The following is a 23,292-nucleotide window of genomic DNA, read 5'->3' as shown; positions in this document are numbered from 1 at the left end:
TTTGTTACTGTGCAAGTTTAGGTTGATTTTCACCAGAACCAATGTTTTCACATCATCATTTCTCAGTCATATGAGAGACTTTATTCGCTATGGAAACAAATATATGCTGGGCACGAGATGCTGACTCTGGGCCAGCTGGACTCTGTAGTTATTCCTGGGTATGTGTTAGGGCAGTAAGAGATAGTTGGCTCATATATTTGGTACTTTCTCTTGTACTTGATTGTGGTGCTCAGAGCTGTGTGTGGCTTCTGACATGCCAGAGAGGGAGAAAGAGTGAAGGCAAGCAGGGCATGGCCAGTGCCCCCGGGGGCTTTGTGCCTTGTGGGGTTTGTGCCAGCCCCACACCCTCGGGTTGTGCATGGTGGGCTCTGGCCACGTGCAGGGGCAATGTAGGCTTTAAGTAAAAATATGCTTCATTTGACATAGATTTATTTGACTTTGTTTTTTTTCTTTTTGAGCTTTTTCTGGCAAAATTCTGTTTGCCAAAATACTTGCTCTTTGTTTCCACAAGACTGAGGTGTATTAAAACATTTCTCATCTTGAGAAATTTTTAATACTTCTTTTAAAATATTTTACTAAATCCTCACAGGAATTTTTTTGAAAATGTGTTTGCTGAACCGTTTGTTTTATACATGTCCATAATCACATTTTTCAATACTGAGCTTATAAATCAGTTATTTTCCAATATATTTATCTTTATACCAGTCCACTTTTATGTTGTTTTTTTTGTAGTTGTTATAATCATGACATTCTTATACACATGAGTAACTTTGTGAAAATTCGTAATCCTATTAGGTCAATGAGGATTACTTTTGTAGACAGATATTACCCAAAATTGGCAGCTCCTCAAATTATTTACAAAAGCTGTGTAAATAGGCAGGACTTTCCCCAAATGTATATCTTTAGAACTGTATCCTTTAATTAGTATAGAAATTTTGTCTTCTAATATCCAACAGTATCTTTTATATTTTTGAAATTACCTTCTCACATTCCTAGCTACACATGATGAATGTTCTATCTTTTGAGAATGTGCTATTCTAAATAAGTTTTTAATTAAAATGCCATGTTTAGGTGCATCATATATCTGTGATATGAAGTGTATGCAGAGCTCTAATAATTGTGTCATTGGATGTTGCTTTATTTATAGACCTGTAATAATGGTACTTTTTTTAGCAGGTCAGGTTGTTTCCCCACAGGCTACTCCAGCCTGTAATGAAAACAAAAATGATGTCAGCAGAGAAAACAGCACTGTTGACTTCAGCAAGGTAAGTGTTCACTGATGGTGAAGAGAGCTTCCTGGCTGCCAAACAGATATTTAAAATTAAATAAAATGAATCTGTGCAAGTCAGGAAAATCTGTAAAGTGTAGATTTCACTTTAGAATTGAAGTTTTGTGTGCACTGCAGTACAGTTTCTCTTTGACAAAACAGAATCTTACATTTTCTTTCTAAATTATATGTAAGAGGAGATCACAGATTAGGAACACAGATGAACTTAATATCATAGGTGTATATTTGTAGGAGAAACATTACAAATTAATAGAAAATTATCTAAGTAGGAAAGTAATTCAGAATTCCTATAATTCACATTTACCTCAGATTTTTACTTTCTGTAGAAGTGATGTGTGAATGCAAACTATGCTTTTTATAACCTGAACTCGTGGATTCCAGATGTCTCAAACAGAATGTGTTTCTGTAAACCTACAACTTAATTCTTCTGGCAAGCCAAGATCTTTCAGTACACTTCACAAAAGATGTTAACTGTTCAGTAGTGGAGATTGCAATGACAGTTCAATGTTAGATAGCAAAGAAAAGCAAACAGCTCCTCAGCTTTTATGTGAAGGAGAATCCTAATTTGTGTAAGAAGTCTGTATGTACCCAAGGCAGTCACAATGGGGACAGATGACAGGTCTGACAGGGATGGATGACTTCAGCTGACACATTAGTGCAACAAAGGTTGAGTAAGTGAAGAAAGGTGATTTAAACCAAAATTCTGAAGAACAGCCCTTTGAGTCTGTTGAATTTTAATGTTAGTGCAGCTGAGCTAAAAGTAGAGTTATGTGATTGCTCCATCTGGTGCCAGACTTATTTCCTAGCAGCAGTAGCTATTTGCATCATTTGAATTTTTGACTGAACATTCCAGACTATGAATTGTATATGGCTGAAATGAGAGGGGAAACTATTCTTTCTGTCAATGACAATGAGAAAAAAGGAGGCTGGCTGTGAATGTATAATGAACCACATTTCTGTAGAGGATGCAAGAACATCTATAAACAGTGGCAGGTTCTTAAAAATCTGATATTAATCCTTTAAACACATTTCAAACTAAAATTATGCTTTAAACAGTCAAGTACAATATTGGTTTCATGATATTTATATTAAAGTCTTAAGTAAAACTAATTGGTTTTGCAAGTACTCTAATATCAAGATGTAAAATTTGTAAAGGTTATAAAATATAAATAAAATTATCTATTCAAAATTAATCTATGCAGAACTGAAGGGAATTACTTCCGTTTCAGTAGTGCTTTTCTTGAACATTTCTCCAGTTGCTTTGAGTGTTTTAGGATCCAAATCCCAATCAGTTCTCTAACTGAAATTCTGTTTGTATTAAACAAGAATGGGAGTTGCATCATTTGATCTTTCACTCATTATTTTTGTAGTGCTGCAGCTTTGCTGATCAAAAGAGCCATTCCCATTTAAACTAGCTGGAAGAAATCAACATTTCATCTTTTCCTAACCTCAGCAGTGATGGATACCAGCAAGGAAATCAGGAATATGAAAGGAAGAGCTTTTTTTAGGAGGAATGAAATAACAGTAAAGGATTGTAATCTAATACCTTTCTTTTTGACTGACTTTAAATAGATCCATTTATCCTTTTGAAGATGCATAAGTGCAGTTTCCCCTTGAAATGTGCTATTGCAATAACTCCCAACGGTTATAATTGGAATTATATGCACAGATTGAGAGGAAAGTAGAGCAGTACAGTAATTTTCTCTTGAGTATTGTGATTTCTTGCTCTAATTTTGTTCCAGATATTAATTTCATTTATCTTCTACAAAAAAAGCACCTTTGACTACCTCACATATTCTCTCTTTGCTAATCTGTCTCCCTTGGGCTATGTCTAATATTCCAAATTTGGAGCTGATTCAAAAAGCTGACTTAATCTGGAAACTGCATTGAGACTGTGTTGATTGTATTGGTATTTGTCTATGAAAAATGTGAGACAGGCACTGCAAGTGTCTTGAGTGTTACTTCAGGAGCATGGAGAGATGGTTTGTGCTGTTTGTAAATGTGTCACTGCTCTTCCTCTGCTGCCACCGCCAGGACTTTGTGTTCTCAGGGTGAGGTGGAGGTGATCTGTCCCAGCACCACTTTAGCCCCTGTCTGAGCAGAATGGGGCTGATGGCTTAAGAACTTCAGCTGGCTCATTTCTACTTTTTGTGCCAAAGAATGAAGGGAACATTATTTGTCCTGAAACACAAAATTGATAAAGAGACTGTACCCACATCCCTTCTCACAGCAGCATCCCTGTGCTCTGTCTGGAAACATTATTTCTGAGACAAACCCCTGTCCCATACTGACAGAGTTTGCTCTTTCAAATACCATGTGAAGCAACTGACTGGTGTTGAATGCCAGTCAACCCTGCTTATAAATAAATTTGATTAATATGTTTTACTAAGAAGGGATGTTGGGTGTTTAATTTGTCTTCATGTTTATGTTTGGTTTCACGTTAGATGTCCACCACTCTTCAGTCTTTGAGTTGCCTTGGAGGGACATGGTCTCTGCATTAGTTATTCAGTTTTATATTTCATTGGAGCTTGCCTGGACTGTTTAGGGTCGGGTCAGGAATGTGACTCAGGTTAGGGTGCACATTAACGTGCACATCAGGTCTCTCCAGCTAAATACCTGGGATAAGAGATGCATTATGCATAGGTTAGATGAAGCATTCTACATATGTAGCTTCTGCCACTGCCGTGAATTCACTCCAGGACCACCTCCACTCTCATTATGCAGTGAAAGCAGTGCCTTTGGGGTTTGGGTGTGTTTGCTCATTTTGCTCCTCTGCTGGCTACTTTCCTTTTAATGGGGTTCTCTTCACTACCTAAACAATGTTAGACAGTATTAGAATCTCAAGCTGAGAAATAGTGCGGGAAGTATCTGGAAATACTTACTTGTAGACAGAAGACAGAATGTTTCTTTCAAATTTGAAGCTTGTGATCTGCATGTTAGAGGACCTCAATGTCACAACTGTAGCATATTGTATATGGGACATTAATTATTAAATGCTAAAAGCATTTAGATGCTTAATCCATCCATTCACAAGGTAAACTCAGCAAAGAATGCAAATTTCTACATGCCTGAAAGACTGCTTTCCTCCTCTCAATTACAAATAACCTGTGACACCAACATTAGGTGCAGAGTGAACCTTAGTTATGAATTTAATCAAGAAGAGTTATTTCATTATTTGAGTGGAGAACAGAATTTACCTCAGTTTTTCAATTTACCTTGAAAAGTACTTGGTTTCCAACCTTCCAGGTTGATCTGGTTCTTGTTTAACTTTGTGAGGTGTTTATTCATCTTTGTAGCTTAGGGAAGCATTAGATATCTCTTTGTGATCTCAGCAAACCAAGATTTCATTACACAGGCAACTGTGTTATATCTGAATTCTGATTTAGTGCCAGAGCCATTTGCAAGAAAACAATTTTCTAAATATTACCAAAAACTATGCAAACTAGTACTGACAGATGGCTGTAAGATAGACATTAAAATGGTCCACTTTAACAGTTTATATTGGATTTGGTTGCTGTTGTTGTGTTTAGATTAATAAAAGGAAAGCAAATGACAAAATTCATGCATTTTGAAATGTAGACAATGCTGGTGCATAATTAAATCAGACATACATTATATATCTTTATTACTCCATGTCAGTCTTTGTTACAGAGAAAAGTCTAGAGTCATACAATCCTTCACAAATACCTTGAGCTTATTATAGCAATATCATGATGAAGCTGTGTCTCTGTTTTTCTATCATCCTGCAAGAATCAACATTGCTGCCTAAAATTCCAAAGTTTTTCTTCTGCTTTCTTCTTGCTCTTGAGGCTGTCAAAGCTCATGATAGCTTATTTTGTTACTTCAGCAGAGGGGCAACTGTCTTCTGTTAAATCTGAAAACAAAAAAGCATCTCAGAGTAGAAAAAGTAAAATTGTGTGTAGTGGAATCTATTGTTCTTCTCAGTGAGATAATAACACGACAACTATGAGCTATGAATTAATGATTTCCAGAATTGATAATTATGGAAAAATAAGGTGTCTTAATTTCTTCTACTGTTATGATTGTTATTAAGTATTCATGCTGTTATGAGTATGGATAAAAAGCATTACTAGGGGATTTATCCTATATTCTGAAAAATATTTTGAATTTTATTTGTTATCTTTATAAATTAATTCTGCAATGCTTTGTTTCCAAGAAAAATCAGTCAAATAATTAATGTCTAGTTTGGTTTAGAGAAACATTTTTATGAAAAGAAAAATACTCAACAGATGAGAGCAGTGGAACTGCATAACTGAAATAGCCAAGGTTATAGTGCAGTGATCAGAAAGTCTCTGTCAACAAAGCAGGGAAAAGAAAAACCCCTGTGAGTAACTTTTAGGTTGTAATTTAATATACTTTCCCCAGGTTGACCTACACTTCATGAAAAAGATACCACCTGGAGCTGAAGCATCAAACATCTTGGTTGGTGAACTCGAGTTCCTGGACCGCGCCGTGGTGGCTTTTGTCAGGTTGTCCCCTGCAGTGCTGCTCACAGGCCTGGCTGAAGTTCCCATCCCAACCAGGTACAGCTGGGCTGATCCTGCTTCGTGTTCCCCTGAGGACCCTCTGGGGACAGGGTGATGTGACTCTTGGGTTTGCCATTTACTGAGAGAGGAATTTGGTTTGCTCTTTGACAAAGACATCTCTCAACCTTCCGCTCACCCTGTAAATGATGTGTGGGTACATTCAGACACATACGAGTTTTGAGTACTTCAGATGTAGAAATGTAGGTTATAACACACAGTTTATCCTAGACAAACTGGTATTACTCCAGATGAAGTATCTTACTAAGGTGAAATATTCAATTTCATAGAATATTTCATCTGGAACTGAAACTACTTGTGTGATACTGCATAATTATGTACAGAACTAAAACAAAATGAAGATGGAATTGAGAAAAGGCAAAAAGCAAACTTTGATTTGGTTGACTAGGGAAAGTGAGTGAATGGATGGAGAACATGCTGTAAATATATTCTTAAAAAATTTTTACTTCTTCAAAAATTTACTTTGCTTGGTACAAAATGAGACTTTTAACCATAAATTGTTTTTTAATTTTTTTTTTCCAAGTTGAAACTTTTTCTGATGGAGTACTTTGATTCTGAAAACAAATAGAAGAATTAAAAAAAAAAGTCTAAAATAGACCTTGTATTCAAATAGAAGAAAATTGGGATAGATCTGTGGTTACATTGTGTCCTGCTGATGTTAATTCAGATCAAAACTCTGGAGTGATTCTCCCATATCTGTGTTCACTAACTTAACTATTATTGCGGAATCCACCCCCCATCTCCCCCCCTTATTTTTTTTATTAATTTGTGCATATGTTTCTACACACATTCTGTCTTTCTTTCCCCTTCCCTCTTTTAGTTTCTATGACAGTAGAATTCCAACAGTAGCCGGTAATGTATTCCAGTTTGTGATGCTCAAGGCACTCACATATCACACTCGTGTTATGCTATGAAATGCAATGCTGAGACTCAGATCCTTGCTTCTAACCAGATAAACATTTTCTTTGAGCTGTACTTTGTAGTTACTTTGGATGTTACTTTTTGATGTTTTCTAGTTTTTGCATGTGTGTAAGAAACACTGAGGGAATTTGCTTTAGAAAAAGCTTTTCCTTGTAATCTCTCTCAAATTCCGACAAGAAAAAAAACTACAAAGAGGAGAATAACAGATTTCTTGATTTTTGGTCAAAATAAAAATAGTTACTAATTAGGACAATAAAATGTTTCTGCAAAAAATTTGTGTGCAATAATAAAAAAATAAGTAATATACATCAGAGTACTGTCTTTTGCATTTTAGCAAAACTGAGAGTTTTAGTTATTTTGTTTGAACAAATCCTCTGCCTTTTATAGAACTTTACTTGCTTACAGCCTCAAGTAGAGACTGTCCAGAGCCTTAATGGGAGTAAAAATTATTTAAAAATTATTTTATTTGGGTTAATTTAACATCTCCAATATTGCAAAAATTTATGTAACCATAACTATTCTGTTGAATTAACAGAATTAAGTAAAATAATGTGTGCTGTACATGGATTGGAATTGCATACATTTATTATGTAAGTTAAGGTTTATTATGTAAGGAGGTTTTGGTAGCCTCAATCAAGACTGCCTGTTAAGCTTATGACATATTTTTGGAAGCTATTTTCATATTCTTTTTCTAAGCAAAGCTTCATGTTTAAATGCATGTGTGAGGATCTTGAAGGAGATTATATATAGTGTTTATCTGAGAGATTCTTCTAGTCCACATTTTAGATATTTCTGTAATATTTATATTCATTTCAACCATCTATGCTTTACAATTTCTCAAATTTACTTTTAATTTGCAGATTTTTGTTCATTCTTCTTGGACCACTGGGTAAAGGCCAACAATACCATGAGATTGGAAGATCAATTGCAACACTAATGACAGATGAGGTATTTTTATTCATGGTTCAGTTTTGTACTAACTGAAGAGGTGTAATAGGGAATCTCCAATCCTTCAGATGAAATGTGGCTAATCATTCTGGTGATGACAACGAGCATTCTAACTCATTTCATGATCCTGTGACAGCCCAGATTATACTGCTGTAAGGGGATAACAAAATGAGAAACAATATTCATAAGCGAAGATGTCTTCACCAATAAGATTCCATTTCACACAGTTGCTTTCTAGTGGATTTAATTTTGTTTAAACTGCAAAATCTCTCAAATATTTAGCAGCCATAAAGATGTTTTTCTGTAGCAGCTGGAATATCTATGAGAGCTAAGTACCAGAAGCTATTTTCAAATGAAGCTGAGATTGTTCAGTGGGAACTTTACAAAGTGTGTTCTGTTTCAGAGAAGTGGGGCCATTATTTTAGAGAGAATTCCTTTTCAATCTCTTTTTCCTCCCACACACGTCTCAATTTTTCACAGGTATTCCATGATGTTGCTTATAAAGCAAAGGACCGCAATGACTTGGTGTCTGGAATTGATGAGTTTCTTGATCAGGTTACTGTTCTCCCTCCTGGAGAGTGGGACCCAACAATTCGAATAGAACCACCTAAAAATGTTCCCTCTCAGGTCTGTACAGTGTAAAATTCAGATACTTTTAAAAGTTGTGGTGAATTTTTATTATGTAATTTAAGTCTCATTAATTTAGCATTTAACAAAGTCACTATGTTTTGCATGCTGTTTTTATTTTAGGTTGATTTTCTTTAGAAGAACCCTTGACTTGCAAGCACACAGTATAGTGCTGACATTTGGTTTAGTTCAGTACTAGTTCTCTCCTGAGTAAATACAGGCAGTTGTATCTAAATATAGGAAATTCAGGGATAAGTGGTCTTAAGCATCCTTGATTATTCCAAATAGCCATTGTTTGCTTTTGTTCTCAGCTTATTGCAAGAATTGATCAAGGCTTGTTACTCTTTAAAATGTTTTCTGATACAAGATTTTTTTCTGATCAGTTCTTTAAATTTCATAGAATCACAATTCTTTTCACTATTAACTGTCTGGTAATAGAACTCCTTTACAGCTTATGAGAAGGTTATGCTGACGAATCTTAAAAAGAAATTTTTATGTTTAAGCTTTTAACTTTCAGAGCCTGTTTCAGTACTAAAACCCACAAGAAATATCTTTTCCTTCTGGTAGGAGAAGCGTAAGATCCCAGGAGTGCCAAATGGAACTGCAGCCCATGGGGAAGCAGAGCATCCTGGGGGACACTCTGGACCAGAACTGCAGCGCACTGGAAAGTTAGTGAAACATATTCCAAATCTTAAGTGTTCAAAGTGATGTTCAGAGGGAATCACAAGGGTCTGGTTCTCTCAGAAGTGTCTTGGTGCATAATTTCTTTCAGGCATTTGTCCTGATTTGCAAGTGCCACATAGCTGAAGAGGACAATACATGCTCATTTGCAGAGAGCAGGAGAGGGCAAGAGGGTTTGAGTTTTCTCATTGTATTTATTGCAACCTCCTTTCTCTAATATTTACAAAGGCCAGACCTTTCTTAAACTTGATTAATGTTTCTTGGTTTTGTACATGATGAAGGGAAGCTTGGTATAGTGTTGTGCCGTATATTCTGAATAGTTGCAGCTCTTTTGTAGTTGAAGTTTCTGGGTTGTGCAGCTCTAGCATTTCTTTTTTACCTCAGTAAGCCATGATATGTCCTGGTACATGAGGCTGTGGTTATCTTGGTGGCTGCAGGATACAGAATGAAGCATTTGCCCCAAGGAATACTTGTTTTCTCTCATCTAATGTAGTGTGGTGTAAGGGCATCAGCTGTCAGTGGCTGCCTTAGTGCAGTGTAGCTGGGCAATAGGTGTTTCTTTTACTTTGCTGCCTCCTGATATTTAAATACTCTCCCTACCTTTAGCATAAGGTAAAGATTCAGCTGCAGTGCTGGTGTACACTGGGGCAGGGCAGGTGATGGCCAGTCTGGCTGGAAGTTGTTCTCTCACCAGAGAATCTGCTAATTGACAGCTTGAAGGATTGTTTTAATATTTAGGAGGTAGTAGCACCACACCTTCTCCTTTACCTCTGCAGCATCTGATACATTGTGTGCCTGTGAGGAAAAGAGCATTGTGGGGTTATTTACTTTAGCTGTATGGTATTTTGTAAGGGACCGTCTGTTCCTAAATATTTGATTATACTTGACACAGTGTAAATGACAAAAGATGACAGCTCTTGTCCTTTAAAAATGGTAGCATATATTCATTTCTGTCATCAAGTGTATTTAGGAACAGGTTCTCAAATAAAGAATGTGAAGCTGATGTAGGCAAATAGGCACTGTGATACCTCTCTAATTAATGTAAAGAATTATTTCACGTAATAAACAGTTTGATTTAGTGCATGGGAGCAAGCAGCTGTTCAGAACTTTGGTGTCTGGATGATTAGTTGAAGAATTTATAAAAGTGTTTTAAAACCACAATAATTTCCTGGTTGAAGTTAAAAAGACAGACTTCCTATAAACTTTTTTTTTTTGAAGGGTGAAGCGTAAGAGTATGAATCATTTGATCAAGGAACAGTAGCATCTCTGCAGTGTGATTGAAGCAATATTGTAAAAGAAAGTTTTGTGTGCCACCTTAATTGATTTGAACTCTTCTGTGTTTTCTTTAGATTTTTTGGAGGATTAATTTTAGATATCAAAAGAAAAGCTCCCTTCTTCTGGAGTGACTTCAGGGATGCTCTCAGTCTGCAGTGTCTGGCATCATTTTTGTTTCTCTACTGTGCTTGCATGTCTCCTGTCATCACATTTGGTGGTCTGCTGGGAGAAGCAACTGAAGGTCGTATAGTATGTGTTAAATCTGAACTTTTAAAACAAACTTATAGTCCTAGTTTCGTGGTTTGTATTTCCTTACTGTTGCATGAATCACCTTTATATATTGGCGTTTCAATGTTTAGAAGGCTATGGACTAAGACATTGCAAAAAGAACCTGTTTGAAAATTTATGGACACTTCTCTCTCTGTTGTATTCAGAGTGCAATAGAATCACTGTTTGGAGCATCCATGACTGGAATTGCCTACTCTCTTTTTGGTGGACAGCCTCTCACTATTCTTGGCAGCACAGGACCAGTTTTAGTGTTTGAGAAGATCTTATTCAAATTTTGCAAGTAAGTGAAGATCATGATACTCCTCATCCTTCATTTGTTTTTAGGTAAAAGTAGAGACACCTATCCCAAAGTTGAAATTCTAAGCAATGCACTACAAGATAAATTGTTGCCTTTATCATGTTGCAGAGTCCAAAAATTATGCAGTGAATTGGTAAAGCAGAAAGGTGAATTTTCTTAAATTTAGGGCTTTTGTTCCTTTTAAAGCCTTCCCTTCCTTCCCTTCCTTCCCTTCCTTCCTCCCTCCCACCCCTGTTTTGAAGGGAATGACTGCTTCAGGATGTTTGTGGGGATTTTTTTGGGTTTTCTTTTGAATATTCTCATTCTCTGCTCTGAGGTAATATTTTTAAATCAGTGGTTTATCTCATCCCTAACTTGAAAGGTGTTGTCTCTCACCAAGAAAGTGCAGGCAGTAGAAGTGGTCCCTCTTTCAATAGTCACTAGCACAGACAATGCCATTCCCTCACCTGGACAGAGAGGGGGTGAGGTGTCAGAGCCACATTTAGGCTCGTGTGCTGTGCTTGTCACGTCTCTGCCACAGTGTGGGTAAAAATGATGTCTCCATTTGGAAGCCATCATGCTTCTCTGCTATCCAGTCTGCTTTTCTGCCTCACTGCTGTGACAGGGACTTGTGTGGCAGGATCTCCTGCACAACACAGAGTAGGAAACCCCGCTTAGCACTCAGAATTTCTCGCACCTTCAGACAGACCTTTCAGTTTGCTGTGATAATGTCACACGGTGTGTTTGGAGCTCTATTATCATATGCAGTAGGCTTACAGAATTTTGATGAAAGTTGTTATAGCTACTCTTTCACAGCTTAAAAAGAAATTGACAGGTGTTGGCTGTTCACAAAGCAGGATATGGGATAAAAAGTGAGTGGACCTTATACACTTTGTGTGTGACTACTCTCAAGGCTGCTCATGTGATTACTTTAATAGAGATAGAACTCTTTGCATCCTGTTAATTGGGGGAAGAACTCTGGTCAGGAGGTGACTTGATAAGATCTTCTGTTGACATTAAGTACATAATTTCTGATTCAGACTGTCCCCAAAAAGGAAATTTTGGAGCTGCCTTGTCTCCATTTACTGTGGCTGGACAAAAGGTTGAGTGAGTTGGTGTTTTTTTCTCTCCTTTTTAGGGAGTATGGGTTGTCATACCTTTCTCTGAGAGCCAGCATTGGGCTGTGGACTGCAATCCTGTGCATCATCCTTGTTGCAACTGATGCCAGCTCCCTAGTCTGCTACATTACCCGGTTTACTGAAGAAGCCTTTGCTTCTCTTATCTGCATCATTTTCATTTATGAGGCCTTAGAGAAGCTGTTTCATCTCAGTGAGACATATCCAATCAACATGCATAATAATCTGGAGCTGCTGACAAAGTACTCGTAAGTAAGATTTCTTCTCTTAAACTGTTAGGGTGTTTTATCCACAGGTTGTTTTCTCTGCAAGGAACAGAGCAGGAAGAGTTTGCAGTAGTTGCAGCATGTAGAAGCTACTCAGTCACTATGGTGTCTTATGGAAGTAGTAATTACTGGGGGGATGTGTACAAGCAGGACACATTTACTTAAGATAAGTAAAAAAATTATTTCCAGACTTGAGGTTTGGAAAAGCTTCAGTATAATTAACCTGGAAATCCTAGAATTAAAAATAGGACTTAAAGGGACCTCAGTTTTAGGTCTCTATTCATTCTTATTTAATGAGACTTAATTCATGGTCTCTTCCTGTAACCTTGTACTTATGATTTATAATCTTTAAATGGCAACAGGATATTCAGGTAATGTTTGTATATCATATTTATCTTGTTTTGTTTTGGTTTTTTTTCCCCCAAATTGAAAGGTTCACCTTTCTAAAAGGTTGTAAATTGATGTACCTCCTTTATTTTTACCTCCATGGCATTTAGCTCCAAGTTTAATTTACAGGAGCTGAAGTGGGTTTGGAATTGTTAGATGGATCTCAGTAGCTCATAATCAATTTGTTCTTAATACAAAGATTTTTAACCTAGCTCCATTTAAACAGCTTTACTTTATTGTGAAGTTTAAACAGGTAATAATCTACTTGGGGAATAAAAAAGTGAATTGCTTTTATCAATATTGTTTCATTGAGAAGTAAACCCTCATAGACCTGTTTCTTTGATATGAGAATAAAAATGTTGTTCTAGTAAAGGACAAGATCCTAGTCTGTCCTGAGGCCAGTTAAGCTTGGTCACATCAGTAAATGAAATTTAATTAAAAAGCATTTTCAATGAAAATCCCTCTCCAGAAATGTCTTTATTTCATTGAACCCATTTGAACCCTCTGCATGAGCTGGGTGGGGCCCTAAAGCAACAGTGCTTGAACAGTGCCACATCTTCTGTTCACTGGAAAAACAGGAGTGTCTCTACCAAATGTCTCATTTGCATTTTAAGCTGGGAAAAACAGAACACAGCAACAGAGAAAACATTTGAGCTTTGTGTATATTATCACTAGAAAAATAGTTAGCAAAGCCTGAATCTGAATGTACATTATGTACCTTAATACACAGAACAAGTTAGAGAAGCCATAGTTCTGCTGTGACACACTCTCATTGTGCTGAAAGTATTATTATTCCTCTCTAATAATTTAATCAGTAGACAAAGGAATATTAATTTGAAGAGAAAGCAACAGGCATCAAGACCATGCATGCAGTTGAGGTTATATGAGTTTGACAGTCCTGCTTGCAGGGGAACAGTCATAGTTATGTCTATATTTTTTCAAAATGTTTTCTCATAATAATCCTTGTGTTAATCAATAAATGTTGCTGGTTTTGTTTAGAATGCCATGCAATAATCAGAATCCCAGACTGGTTTTTGAAGGGTGGTGTTTTATTGCTGCCTGCTCTTGGTGACTGAGCGATGAATGTAAAATGTGCAGAACGCACAGAATGGTAAAAGAGTAGCCTTTGTTATCCTCCAGTTAAACCTATTGACCTGTCTTGGTATACAGTGTTGGAATACCAGCACAACAGTTTTAGATTTTTCAAACACAACTCCTGAAAGATAAGTGTCTTCCAGATGTTTGGAAGAAAGATTTCACCTCTGCTTGGTGTTCAAACACATGTATCAGAATTATTTGATATCACTGATATGAAGCTTGAGATAGTATTTTTGTAGTTATTTGAGTTTATTATTTCATACCTATATTTTCAGTTATTCTTTCACTCTGTGTAGATAGTACAAATAGATTGCCTTTTAAACTCTTGTTTTACATCTCACATTTGGCACTTATATTGTATCTTCTACTTGCAGCATGTTCCTGTTTATTATCAATGATGCATGTAGCAAAAGAGCAAAATGCCCAGCTGTAGACATATAGCTCTTATGGGATGGAACTTACATTTTTTTAGCTTTGAAACTGATTTTTAGAAATGGCAGTGTACGGACAATCAGTGCATGATGTTTACCTTGTAAGAGCTTATCTGCTGCTGTCCAAGGATCTGTGCTGTGAACACAGCAAAAGGCTAATTCCAGCCTCTCCTGATCTCTCCATTCCTTTCTCTTTCATCTGAGATTTCATAGTTATTCAGAGCCAGTCCCAAAAGATTGGGAGAATTGAAAGATGTGGTCAGTTGCAACAACTCTGCATCAGGTGCCCAAATCAGCTTTCACAGCAGACTTGATACAACCTGAGCTCCATGGGCTTGCTGTGCAAATGTGCACATATTAGTGTTATTCTGTCCACACACAGTGGCCTTTTGCCCAGAAGGTGAGATATCACAATTTTTATCCCCATGGGGTCATCACGAGGCATTTCAAGTACTCTCAGTCTCTGCTCAACTCAGCTGAGTTCTGGAAAGATAAACTAAAAGATGGATAAGCATGAAAGTTACTCAAAATAAAAATCTCTCTTTTGTGTACTTGAAGCTGGGAAATACTGATTTCACAAGGAATTAGCTTTTCCTGCAGCATTTGATTCCAGTCCTTCTACTTATAGCTTAAATGGGTAACAAACTCGGGCTGAAACTGGTCCTGTCCTTAAAGGACCAGCATACTCTGTTACAGAAGCTAATTAGTATCTGCTGTTTTGCTAATTAAAACAGCTGTTTGCATTTTCCTCTTTGGGGATTTTAAAGACAAGTTTTTAATTGTTAGTAAAGCCTTGGCAGGTCTTTAATTAGCCATGGGTGATCTTCAAAAGGTTGAGCAACTCATTTCTTTTTGAATGCTCAGCCAAAGCTTATGTAAAACTTTATCTTGGATCTGCAATTCTATGCTAGAAAACTTGGGTTGCGTTGTAAAATTTCTGTGTTTTCTATTGCCCACTACAAAAGTTGATGATAAAATGGTCAGAGCACTGAATGTATTTGAAATTTTTAGTGAATGCTGTGGCCCAGGTGTCCTCTTTTCTCCCATGGGCTTTCTGAGGATGCTCTGATGTCCGCAGGTTGTCTGTCTACATGCCGGTACTGTTCCTTTGCCCTGGTGAAGACATGAGTTTGACCCAGGAAAAGTCATTGGCATTCTGTTAGTGCTCTCTTTGGAGTACTAGAAAGACAAAGAAAGCAGTAATTTTAAATGGTTGGTGTTTCAACCAAATTGAAACCATATTTCAAGTGAAAAGAAAACCCATTCTGTATTTTTGATGGGCTTCAATTCTGTTACAAACAGTCTCTGTTGCAAGGATTTGATGTAAAATGCTGCACTGCATGCATCTCTTATATTTGAGAGTACAGGAGTCATTACTAATATCTGCCATAATACACCTTAGATGAAGAGAACATTCAGAACAGATGGGATTTTTTTTTAAGTTTTTAATCAAGCACACCCAAATATTTGAAAATCGACTGAAAGTCCTCCTAAAAGATTTCTTAAAAATTGCATTTAGTATTTTACCATTTAAAGTAGAAGGCAGGTTTTGAATTTATTACAGAATTCTACCTCAAAATGACAAAAATACCTTTTTGCATGGTCTTTTTGCATGATGCACTTTTTACTAATTTTTAAATTTGATTTTATACTCTGTATTGAAATACAGAATAAATACAGTGGTCTACTTACAGGCAAATCCATTCAGCATTTATATGTAACTTTTTCCTAGATTGTCATATTTTTAATATGGATGATAAAAAATAATGCATTTTAGTGATAAATCAAGGGCAGGACAAAGCCTGATTTCCAGTGTGGTACTGTGCTGTTTTTTCTTATTTTTAAACTGTATTGTTTTGAAGGAACTTGAATAGAGGAGCTACATTGTTTATTAAATTAAGTACAAATACTTCTTGATCAGAGCATTTCTTTCTATTTTTTTTTAATGTGACCTTTTTGTATTTGTCATGCCATTAGCATTTGTAGGTTGGCATAGCAACTCTCTTATTTCTGCACTCTCCTCCTCCTGTTTTTATCCTACCCTGGTAGCAAATATATCTCCAGTTAGTGAAACCTGTCTGGAACGCTGATGCCCATCAGTTTTAAAGTGTATATAAAATATTATTTTTGCTAGTAAAAGAGAACCCCATATTGGAGCAGATAAACCCCCCTGGTTTTAAAAGGAAAACAGAATAAGCATTGTGGATGAAAGGAATGTGATTTAGAAAGCAATCCAGTAGTCTTTAAAATACAAGCATTTTAAGATAGTTTTCTTGGAATACAGAAGTTCAGCTATTTCTCAGGGTGAGGTTGCTTAGATCTTTATGTACCTTTTTGGTATGTAAATTAATTTTATATACCTTTTTGGTTTTTATTAATTCTTTTTTCAAAGTGATGGATTCATGTTGTTTTAATAATTCTTTACCAGAAGTTACTCAATTATTAACAGATTACATTGAATAATTTTAAAGTGATTTCTTGGCATAGTAATATGCATATTGCAATCTGTCTTGGTATTGACATGCACTTAAGCATTAGGAGTAGAAAATCCCACTCTGATGTAATTAGGGAGCCAAGATCATGTCAATCTCAGTATCATTTCAGGCTATAGAAACTACTGCTTCTAGAAGGCATTGTGAAGATTGGTTATGTGCATACCACTGTTTGCACAAGCAAGTTTTAAATCTTCCATTATCTATACAAATTAATCTAAAGACATCATTATTGGATGCAAATTAGGTTGGTTCTTACCCTGTATCCCTTAAGCTGCAGGTGGAATGAGAAGAGTCAGCGATGATGAGCACAGTGTTGCTCGTTATGGTCCCAGGCATGTAATTGAATTTCAATTCCTGTAATGATTTCTTTGAGGTTAGATATGAAAATAGATTTTCTGTTTCCCTTCTTTATAGTTTTTTTCCTACAGTTAAGTAACTGTGCCATATACTGTGTGTCCTTCCCTAAGAATATCCCTCTTTTTCCCAGAATCATGCAAGTACCATCACTGAGTTTAACTGCTGGTTCTCTTTTGCTTCTTGAGAAACCTTGGAATCCAGGATTTCTTTTTCTTTATTCTGTTTTTTCCAAGACTTCTCTATGCCTGCCCAACTCAGCTGACTTGTTTGTCTCTTTCTCCTTCCTTTGAACCCAGAGAGTGCCCACCTTGTTTTGTTCTTTCCTACTACTTGTCCCCTCCACTTTGGAAATGGATCTCCTTGATAAGCAATTCTCCACAGCGAGACCCGGTCTACACAATGCCTTCAAAACCTAGGAAGGCTTACATAAAATCTGTGGGTGGTTTTTTACAGTACCTTTATGTGTATTGATGCGTTGCACCTGCACAGTTGAAACTCAAGCTGACCATGTAGCACTGCAATGTATTGCAGTAATTATTTCTGTACCAGCATTATACTGAACCTCTTCTCCTCAAATATATGCACTCTTAACTTTGGAAGTGGGGTGAAGGGATATCCTAGAAGTATTTCACAGTGAAAGCTTTCAGATGAATTGTCAGTATCCCCAGAGTTGCACTGCTTTTCTGCAAAGGAATTTCTGTGTATGGCAGTTACACACCATAATGCTGCTGCAAATGCAGTGACTGCATATTGCAGCAGACAGCTAATAAAACTCAACCTTCAAGGTTAACGAAGGCACAATATGATTATAAATCTGTTTTCTAGACTTTCCCCTTGAAAAAACACTATTTTCCTCCTGATGTGCTATCCAAAAGAACCTGATTCTTTGAGATGTCTTCAGGCTAACATTAGTTCCCCTTCTCAGATTTATCTTTGTTTCTCTCTCTGTGAAACTATTGTACTGCTGAGTGCATTGTTTGGGTGCTTCAATAGGCTTTTCTGTTTTCTTCTGAGCTTAACCAACTAAACTTATACAGCCTTGAACCTTAGAGAATATTTGCAGATGCCTACTGATGTTCGTGACTGTCAGAGATGGGCCACATAACAGTGGTTGTAATTCAGGATGGCAGAGCTCATAAATAAATTAAGAAAAAAAATCTTGTCTTGCCATGACAGCTGTGCTGTGAAAGGGTTTCATGATACTGAGAATAGAACTTAACTGACAAGTCCATTTTCCATCACTATTAATTATTTTGTTTCCAGTCTTTTATCCACTGAGCCTTTGATTTAGTTGGCATGAAGGTTGGCACAAGAAGGAATACATGGTAAATAAAATGCCAGGGATCTGCCGGTATTTTCAGTATGAGACAGCAGAGAAGGTATTATTTTATCATACTGTTGTTGTCCTTTTCTCATAGAAGTTGTTAGACAAACAGAAGGATTCTGTGAATGCCCATAATTCCCATGAAAATGGTATATTTGGAGGAAACCTAAACATGTATAGCATAGTGCTATTAATATACTTCAGCTTTGTAAATGCAAAATAAAGAATACCTATACCTTACTTTGAAAACAAACCTGGTGATATCTTTCATTTCATGCTGTCATCTTCCTCTGTCTCTGTTATGTGATCAGTGCACAGCACGCTCAGAGCGTCCTCTGTGCTGGGGGAAAACCTTCCTACTCATACTACCAAATATGTGCTCTGATATTCAGTGAGACATATTGTTTAAACAAGCACATTTTGCAACTTATTTGTCATACTTGCCTGCAGTTTTTTAAGTATTATACATATTCATATAGAGCAAATCTCATTCTCAGGCTATCTTAAGTGAGCCAGAAAGGCATTTTTCCCTTCTAGCAAGGGGAAACGGTACATTGACTAATCAGGAAGAAGCTGCAGTTGCATCTTTTATAGATCATATCCTTATCTAGTACAAATAGGTGGAGCATACAATATGTAAATGTTGGAAAATAAGAGATCCAGACCAATGCCTGTTGAACTTTAGAAAATCATTGATAGTAAGCGCCTCCTAGTTTTGAAAACCCGCTGCTGAAAAATGGCAACTGCCGTGGGATGAATGGCCATGGGGCTTTCAACGGGAGCTGCGCTGTTTAAGTGTGGTTTATTTACTCACAAAAACCCTGTCTGAGGCTCTTTTTTGAAGCTGGACAGGCACCATGCTACATTAAAGTCTGTGTAGGGAGCAGAGCATGCATGACAGAGTAAAGAGAAGAAAATGGTGAAGAAGCAATCTGAAGAAGCAGGAGTGGATATTGTAAGGATTGGAAAGACCAGACTGAGGTTAATTTGAAGTGAAAAAATAAATGTAGGAAATAAGTTTCTTGTTTTTCAGTTAACAGAAAATTAGAGTCAGGATGCAAGTGGTTTTAGTAAAGAACGTTTTAGTGTTTGAGCAGCCATGATATTTGTATTTTATTGCTAATCTAAAAAGGAGGGGGAAAATATTCCCCAGCTTGACATATAAAGTGACAGGATTTTAATTTGCTAACTAATATTTCCTTTCCCATAGTCCAGAGAAAGAGGGATAATACAGACAGTCTTTTTGGTGCTATTAAGGATAGTAATAACTGTTCCTTTTGTGGAACAAAGACCATTGATAGTTGTCTGAGATTTTCTGAAGTTGCTCTTGTGGGATCCTAGCTCTGCTCTCTGAAAACAGGACAAGTTGTAGATGTTGCATGCAGCAAAGTTAGGATGGCTGCCTCTTATTAATGAGGAACGAGACTGAGACTTATGAACCAAACCCTGAAACAACTATGAAATTGTGGGGAGTTAGGGGGGACAAAGAAGGGAAGTGGGGAGTGACCTTATATGGCCTATATGTTACAGTTGAATTGGTGCTGAAGATTAAGCTGAAATTTTGATCCTCCTATAAAAGGGAGAGAGGTACAGGCTCCAGGGGATACCTGTCTGTCATGCAGTCCTATTTTTTTTTATTTCTAATCTACTTTTGTTCTCCATTCTGATTTACCTGAGATTTCATGGGTGCTTTGGAAGGTGTATGGGCAATAAAGACTCCTTGCTCTGGTTATTGTTTCTAGCTAGCAGGTTCAGGTTATTCTTTGTTACATTCTCATTTTGTCAGTTCTCATCTTAGAACAGTTCTGAGTTGTCTGAAGACTATCTTGTCTGAAATGGTTTATTTACCTACCTCAGAAGTGTAATCTGCTTTCTATTAGGCTGTATTAGATTTTTAAATACCATGAAAGAAAACAAGCTCCACTGATACCTGTCTAGCTGCAAAATACGGACATTTTAAATACAGGTAGGGGCCTGTGACTGGGTATCTAGTGCCACTTTAGATCTCTCAGCCTCCAGCTGCTTTGAAAACAAAGGCATGAGTCAAGGAAGATCCTCTCATATGTGGTCACTCCTCATGGATATCACAGACACCATGGAGTGTACATTCACCCATGCTAAACATCTGAATTGCTACCAGGAGATCAGAATATCTTGCTATATCCAAAAGGGTAAAGATGAAAAATTATTTATTTCTGTCATCGGTGTGATGGAATGGATGTGTTGAGATTGGCAGCAAAAATTGCCCCCCCATAGGGACACCTATGCTTTTGTTACCACAACCAGTGTCAGATTGTTCCCTGCCTTTTTTCTAACCAGGATGAAAGAGACTCAAAAGAATCCTTTTGAATCCTTTAGTATCAGGAAGATGATTGCTGACTTATCATTCAAAGACACAAGAGTACACTGCTAAGTTGGTACTGTATTTAAAGATGAAAAGGTTTCTTAGAAAATACATACAGGTGTTTGTATAGTCTATAACTCATTTGGTAATACCATAAACTCCCCACAGATCCCTTGTCGTGGGCAAGTGCTCAGCACTTCAAACAACTTTACAAGAATGTAAGGGCATTTGAACTCCCAAGAGGAAATTTTTTTTTTGCTTATTCCAGCATTCTGAGTAATATTTTATCAGGAAAATAGAAGGATGTGTTAGTGTTAACTATTCAGCGTGTTTTGCATTTTCTGGCAAAACTACTCAAAGTAAAAATGGCAATGAAAGAGACTAAAATACTAAAAATATTAAAGTAGAAAGCATTATTTCATTAATGTGAGATTATCCTTGAAGGTCAGTTACATTGGGAAATAGTTATCATTGAAGCAATTAAATCTGTTATGAAACAACACATTTTGGTAGATAATGTTTTTATGTTTTGGCACTGAATGGTACCTTCATTTGTGTTTTCTGGGATGGACAGGGAATGTTTTGCTATCTCACAGTTCTATAATGTTAAGCAATTAGTGGGATGCTGGAAGACAGTAATACCATGATACAATCTCACATCAAAATGTCAGTGTTGCCAAAACACGTACAATATTGAAAGCAATGCAATGTTGTGTATATCAAAACACTGAGATCATTGTTTGAATGGTCTTCTGAGTAGAAACAGGATCTGGTCTCCACAGTTAGGGCCTAGCTCTGCCCCCATTCAGTGACAGAAGCACTGTGCAGGGTGACTTTTGTCTGTGTGGGTATAGTTTGCACAAGTCCCTTATTTGCTGATCATCAGTCGGCCATTGCTAAATGCCTGTGAAACTTGGTAAAGACCAGACTGGAATGCTGTGCAGGAGGAAAGTGATATTGCTATAGAAATAAACAGATTATCTCATCTGAAGGTGATTTACCTGAGCTGTATGAAACTATAGCTTCAAGTGTCGCATTTCTGAGAAAATAGGAATGTTGGCTCCTCTAACCTAAAAATGTAATTTTGCAGTTTGCAGCAAGTGTAGCTGTACCCTGTAGTGCTGGTGACAGGCACAGTCTCCCCTTCTAGTGAGGAAGTGTCTGAGTGAGCAGCCCCTGCCAGCCTGGCCTGCTGTAGTCAAAGCCTGGCCCGGCGTCCGGCCAGCTGGATCGGCGATGGACACAGGGCCAGGAGCTCCTGTGCTCCCAGACAACAGCAGTAACCTCTCACAGCCACCTCTGACTGCTGCATGAGCATCCAATACTCCCTTGCAATACATGATGTAGCCATACTGTTTGTTGGCTTTATGCTGCTCCTGTAGCTCACTGGTAGTGATGTGCTTCATTTAACCCATCCCGTAATACCTTGGACTACGCATTGAACACGCATTCATGCTGCACTTAGGGCCTGATCCAAAGCATATTAAATATGTTTGAAAGAACCAGTCAAGGACTTTTGGCTCAGGCCCTCTACTTCTCCGAATGCAGTTGCTTTTTTTCTTTTTTTTTTTCCTTTTTGTTCATGGGCTGTGGGGGTTTTCTCTTTCTTTTGGAAATAGCGGCATTTAAAATACAATCAAGGAACTGCACAAAGACAACCTGCATTTTTTCTTCTCTATGTATTAAATGCAGCTGTTGTCACATGTATAGTATTGTAATTGAAATAGAATGTCAGTGTTGTGTGCTCATGGTGTAGATGGTAGAATTTAATATATAGAAGATCATACAAATCTAGTTGAGTATTGTCATTTTGTGAAAAGATAAACAGTCACATAAAAAATAGATGGCATAGGTAAGTGAATAAACTGATATTCTGCTACAGCTGTAATGCAGTTTATGTTCAGTGGCTCTGCGCGCGATAGTCAGATGTTATCCTGTCCCCAGCTACTCCTGAAAACTTTATCAGAGAGTACACAATTTATTTAAAGTCATCATAAGCACATTAAAATACTAGCAGACTCGATGGTGCTATAGATTATTAAAGTAGAATTAATTTAAAGCGTATTGCAAAGCACACTTGACATCTTGGATCCTACAGAGTATCCTGGATGTTTTGAAGGCTTTGTCAAAGAAAAAGCCTCCCACAGTTCCTTCAGAGGCTTTAAAGATTTCATTTTGATTTTAAATTACTTATTTTTAAATTACTTATTGTCCTCCTACACTGCCTCGTCACATTTTGCGTGTTAAAATACACAATTTAGAATGAAAAGTGTGCTTTTACAGCAGCTCTGGGAAAGGAGAAACAAGGCACACAGAGTTCAGAGAGCTTTTTGTGCTGGTGATCCTGACATTCAGAGCCCTGACAGCTGACTGGGTAGTTGGGCAATTTTGCATGCAAAGGCATGTTTCCATCTAGGAAAGAAAGAGGACATGGAGAGTTTGTTATTTGGGAAATGGATCAGCCTGGAGCTGTACATAGCACCTAATGTCCATGTAGAGAAGTGTTAGGTGTAAGAGGGTGGAACAGGGCCAGCATATTCTCAGTATTTCAAACTGTGCTCAGAAGTATCAATAGATGAGGAAG

General features: G+C 37.2%; 1 protein-coding gene across 9 annotated transcripts in view; it reads left to right on the top strand.

The window, feature by feature from the left end:
• SLC4A10 (solute carrier family 4 member 10) overlaps positions 1–23,292 on the top strand; it is a 145,858-nt gene that overhangs the window by 99,653 nt on the left and 22,913 nt on the right. For 7 of the 9 annotated variants that reach the window (XM_005485248.3, XM_005485246.4, XM_026792273.2 and 4 more), the window contains exons 7-14: positions 1,174–1,265; positions 5,675–5,832; positions 7,635–7,722; positions 8,203–8,349; positions 8,917–9,017; positions 10,380–10,554; positions 10,740–10,873; positions 12,009–12,254. In XM_005485248.3, coding sequence (XP_005485305.1) covers positions 1,174–1,265; positions 5,675–5,832; positions 7,635–7,722; positions 8,203–8,349; positions 8,917–9,017; positions 10,380–10,554; positions 10,740–10,873; positions 12,009–12,254 — 1,141 coding nt within the window. The remainder of the gene's footprint in view (positions 1–1,173; positions 1,266–5,674; positions 5,833–7,634; positions 7,723–8,202; positions 8,350–8,916; positions 9,018–10,379; positions 10,555–10,739; positions 10,874–12,008; positions 12,255–23,292) is intronic. The other 2 variants (XM_026792272.2, XM_026792274.2) reach the window with 1 other exon arrangement.

This window comes from Zonotrichia albicollis, chromosome 10, assembly GCF_047830755.1.
Source record: "Zonotrichia albicollis isolate bZonAlb1 chromosome 10, bZonAlb1.hap1, whole genome shotgun sequence".
In the NCBI taxonomy this organism is placed as follows: domain Eukaryota; kingdom Metazoa; phylum Chordata; class Aves; order Passeriformes; family Passerellidae; genus Zonotrichia; species Zonotrichia albicollis.
The sequence above is the reverse complement of the archived record's forward strand: the minus strand, read 5'-3'. Positions and strand labels throughout refer to the sequence as shown.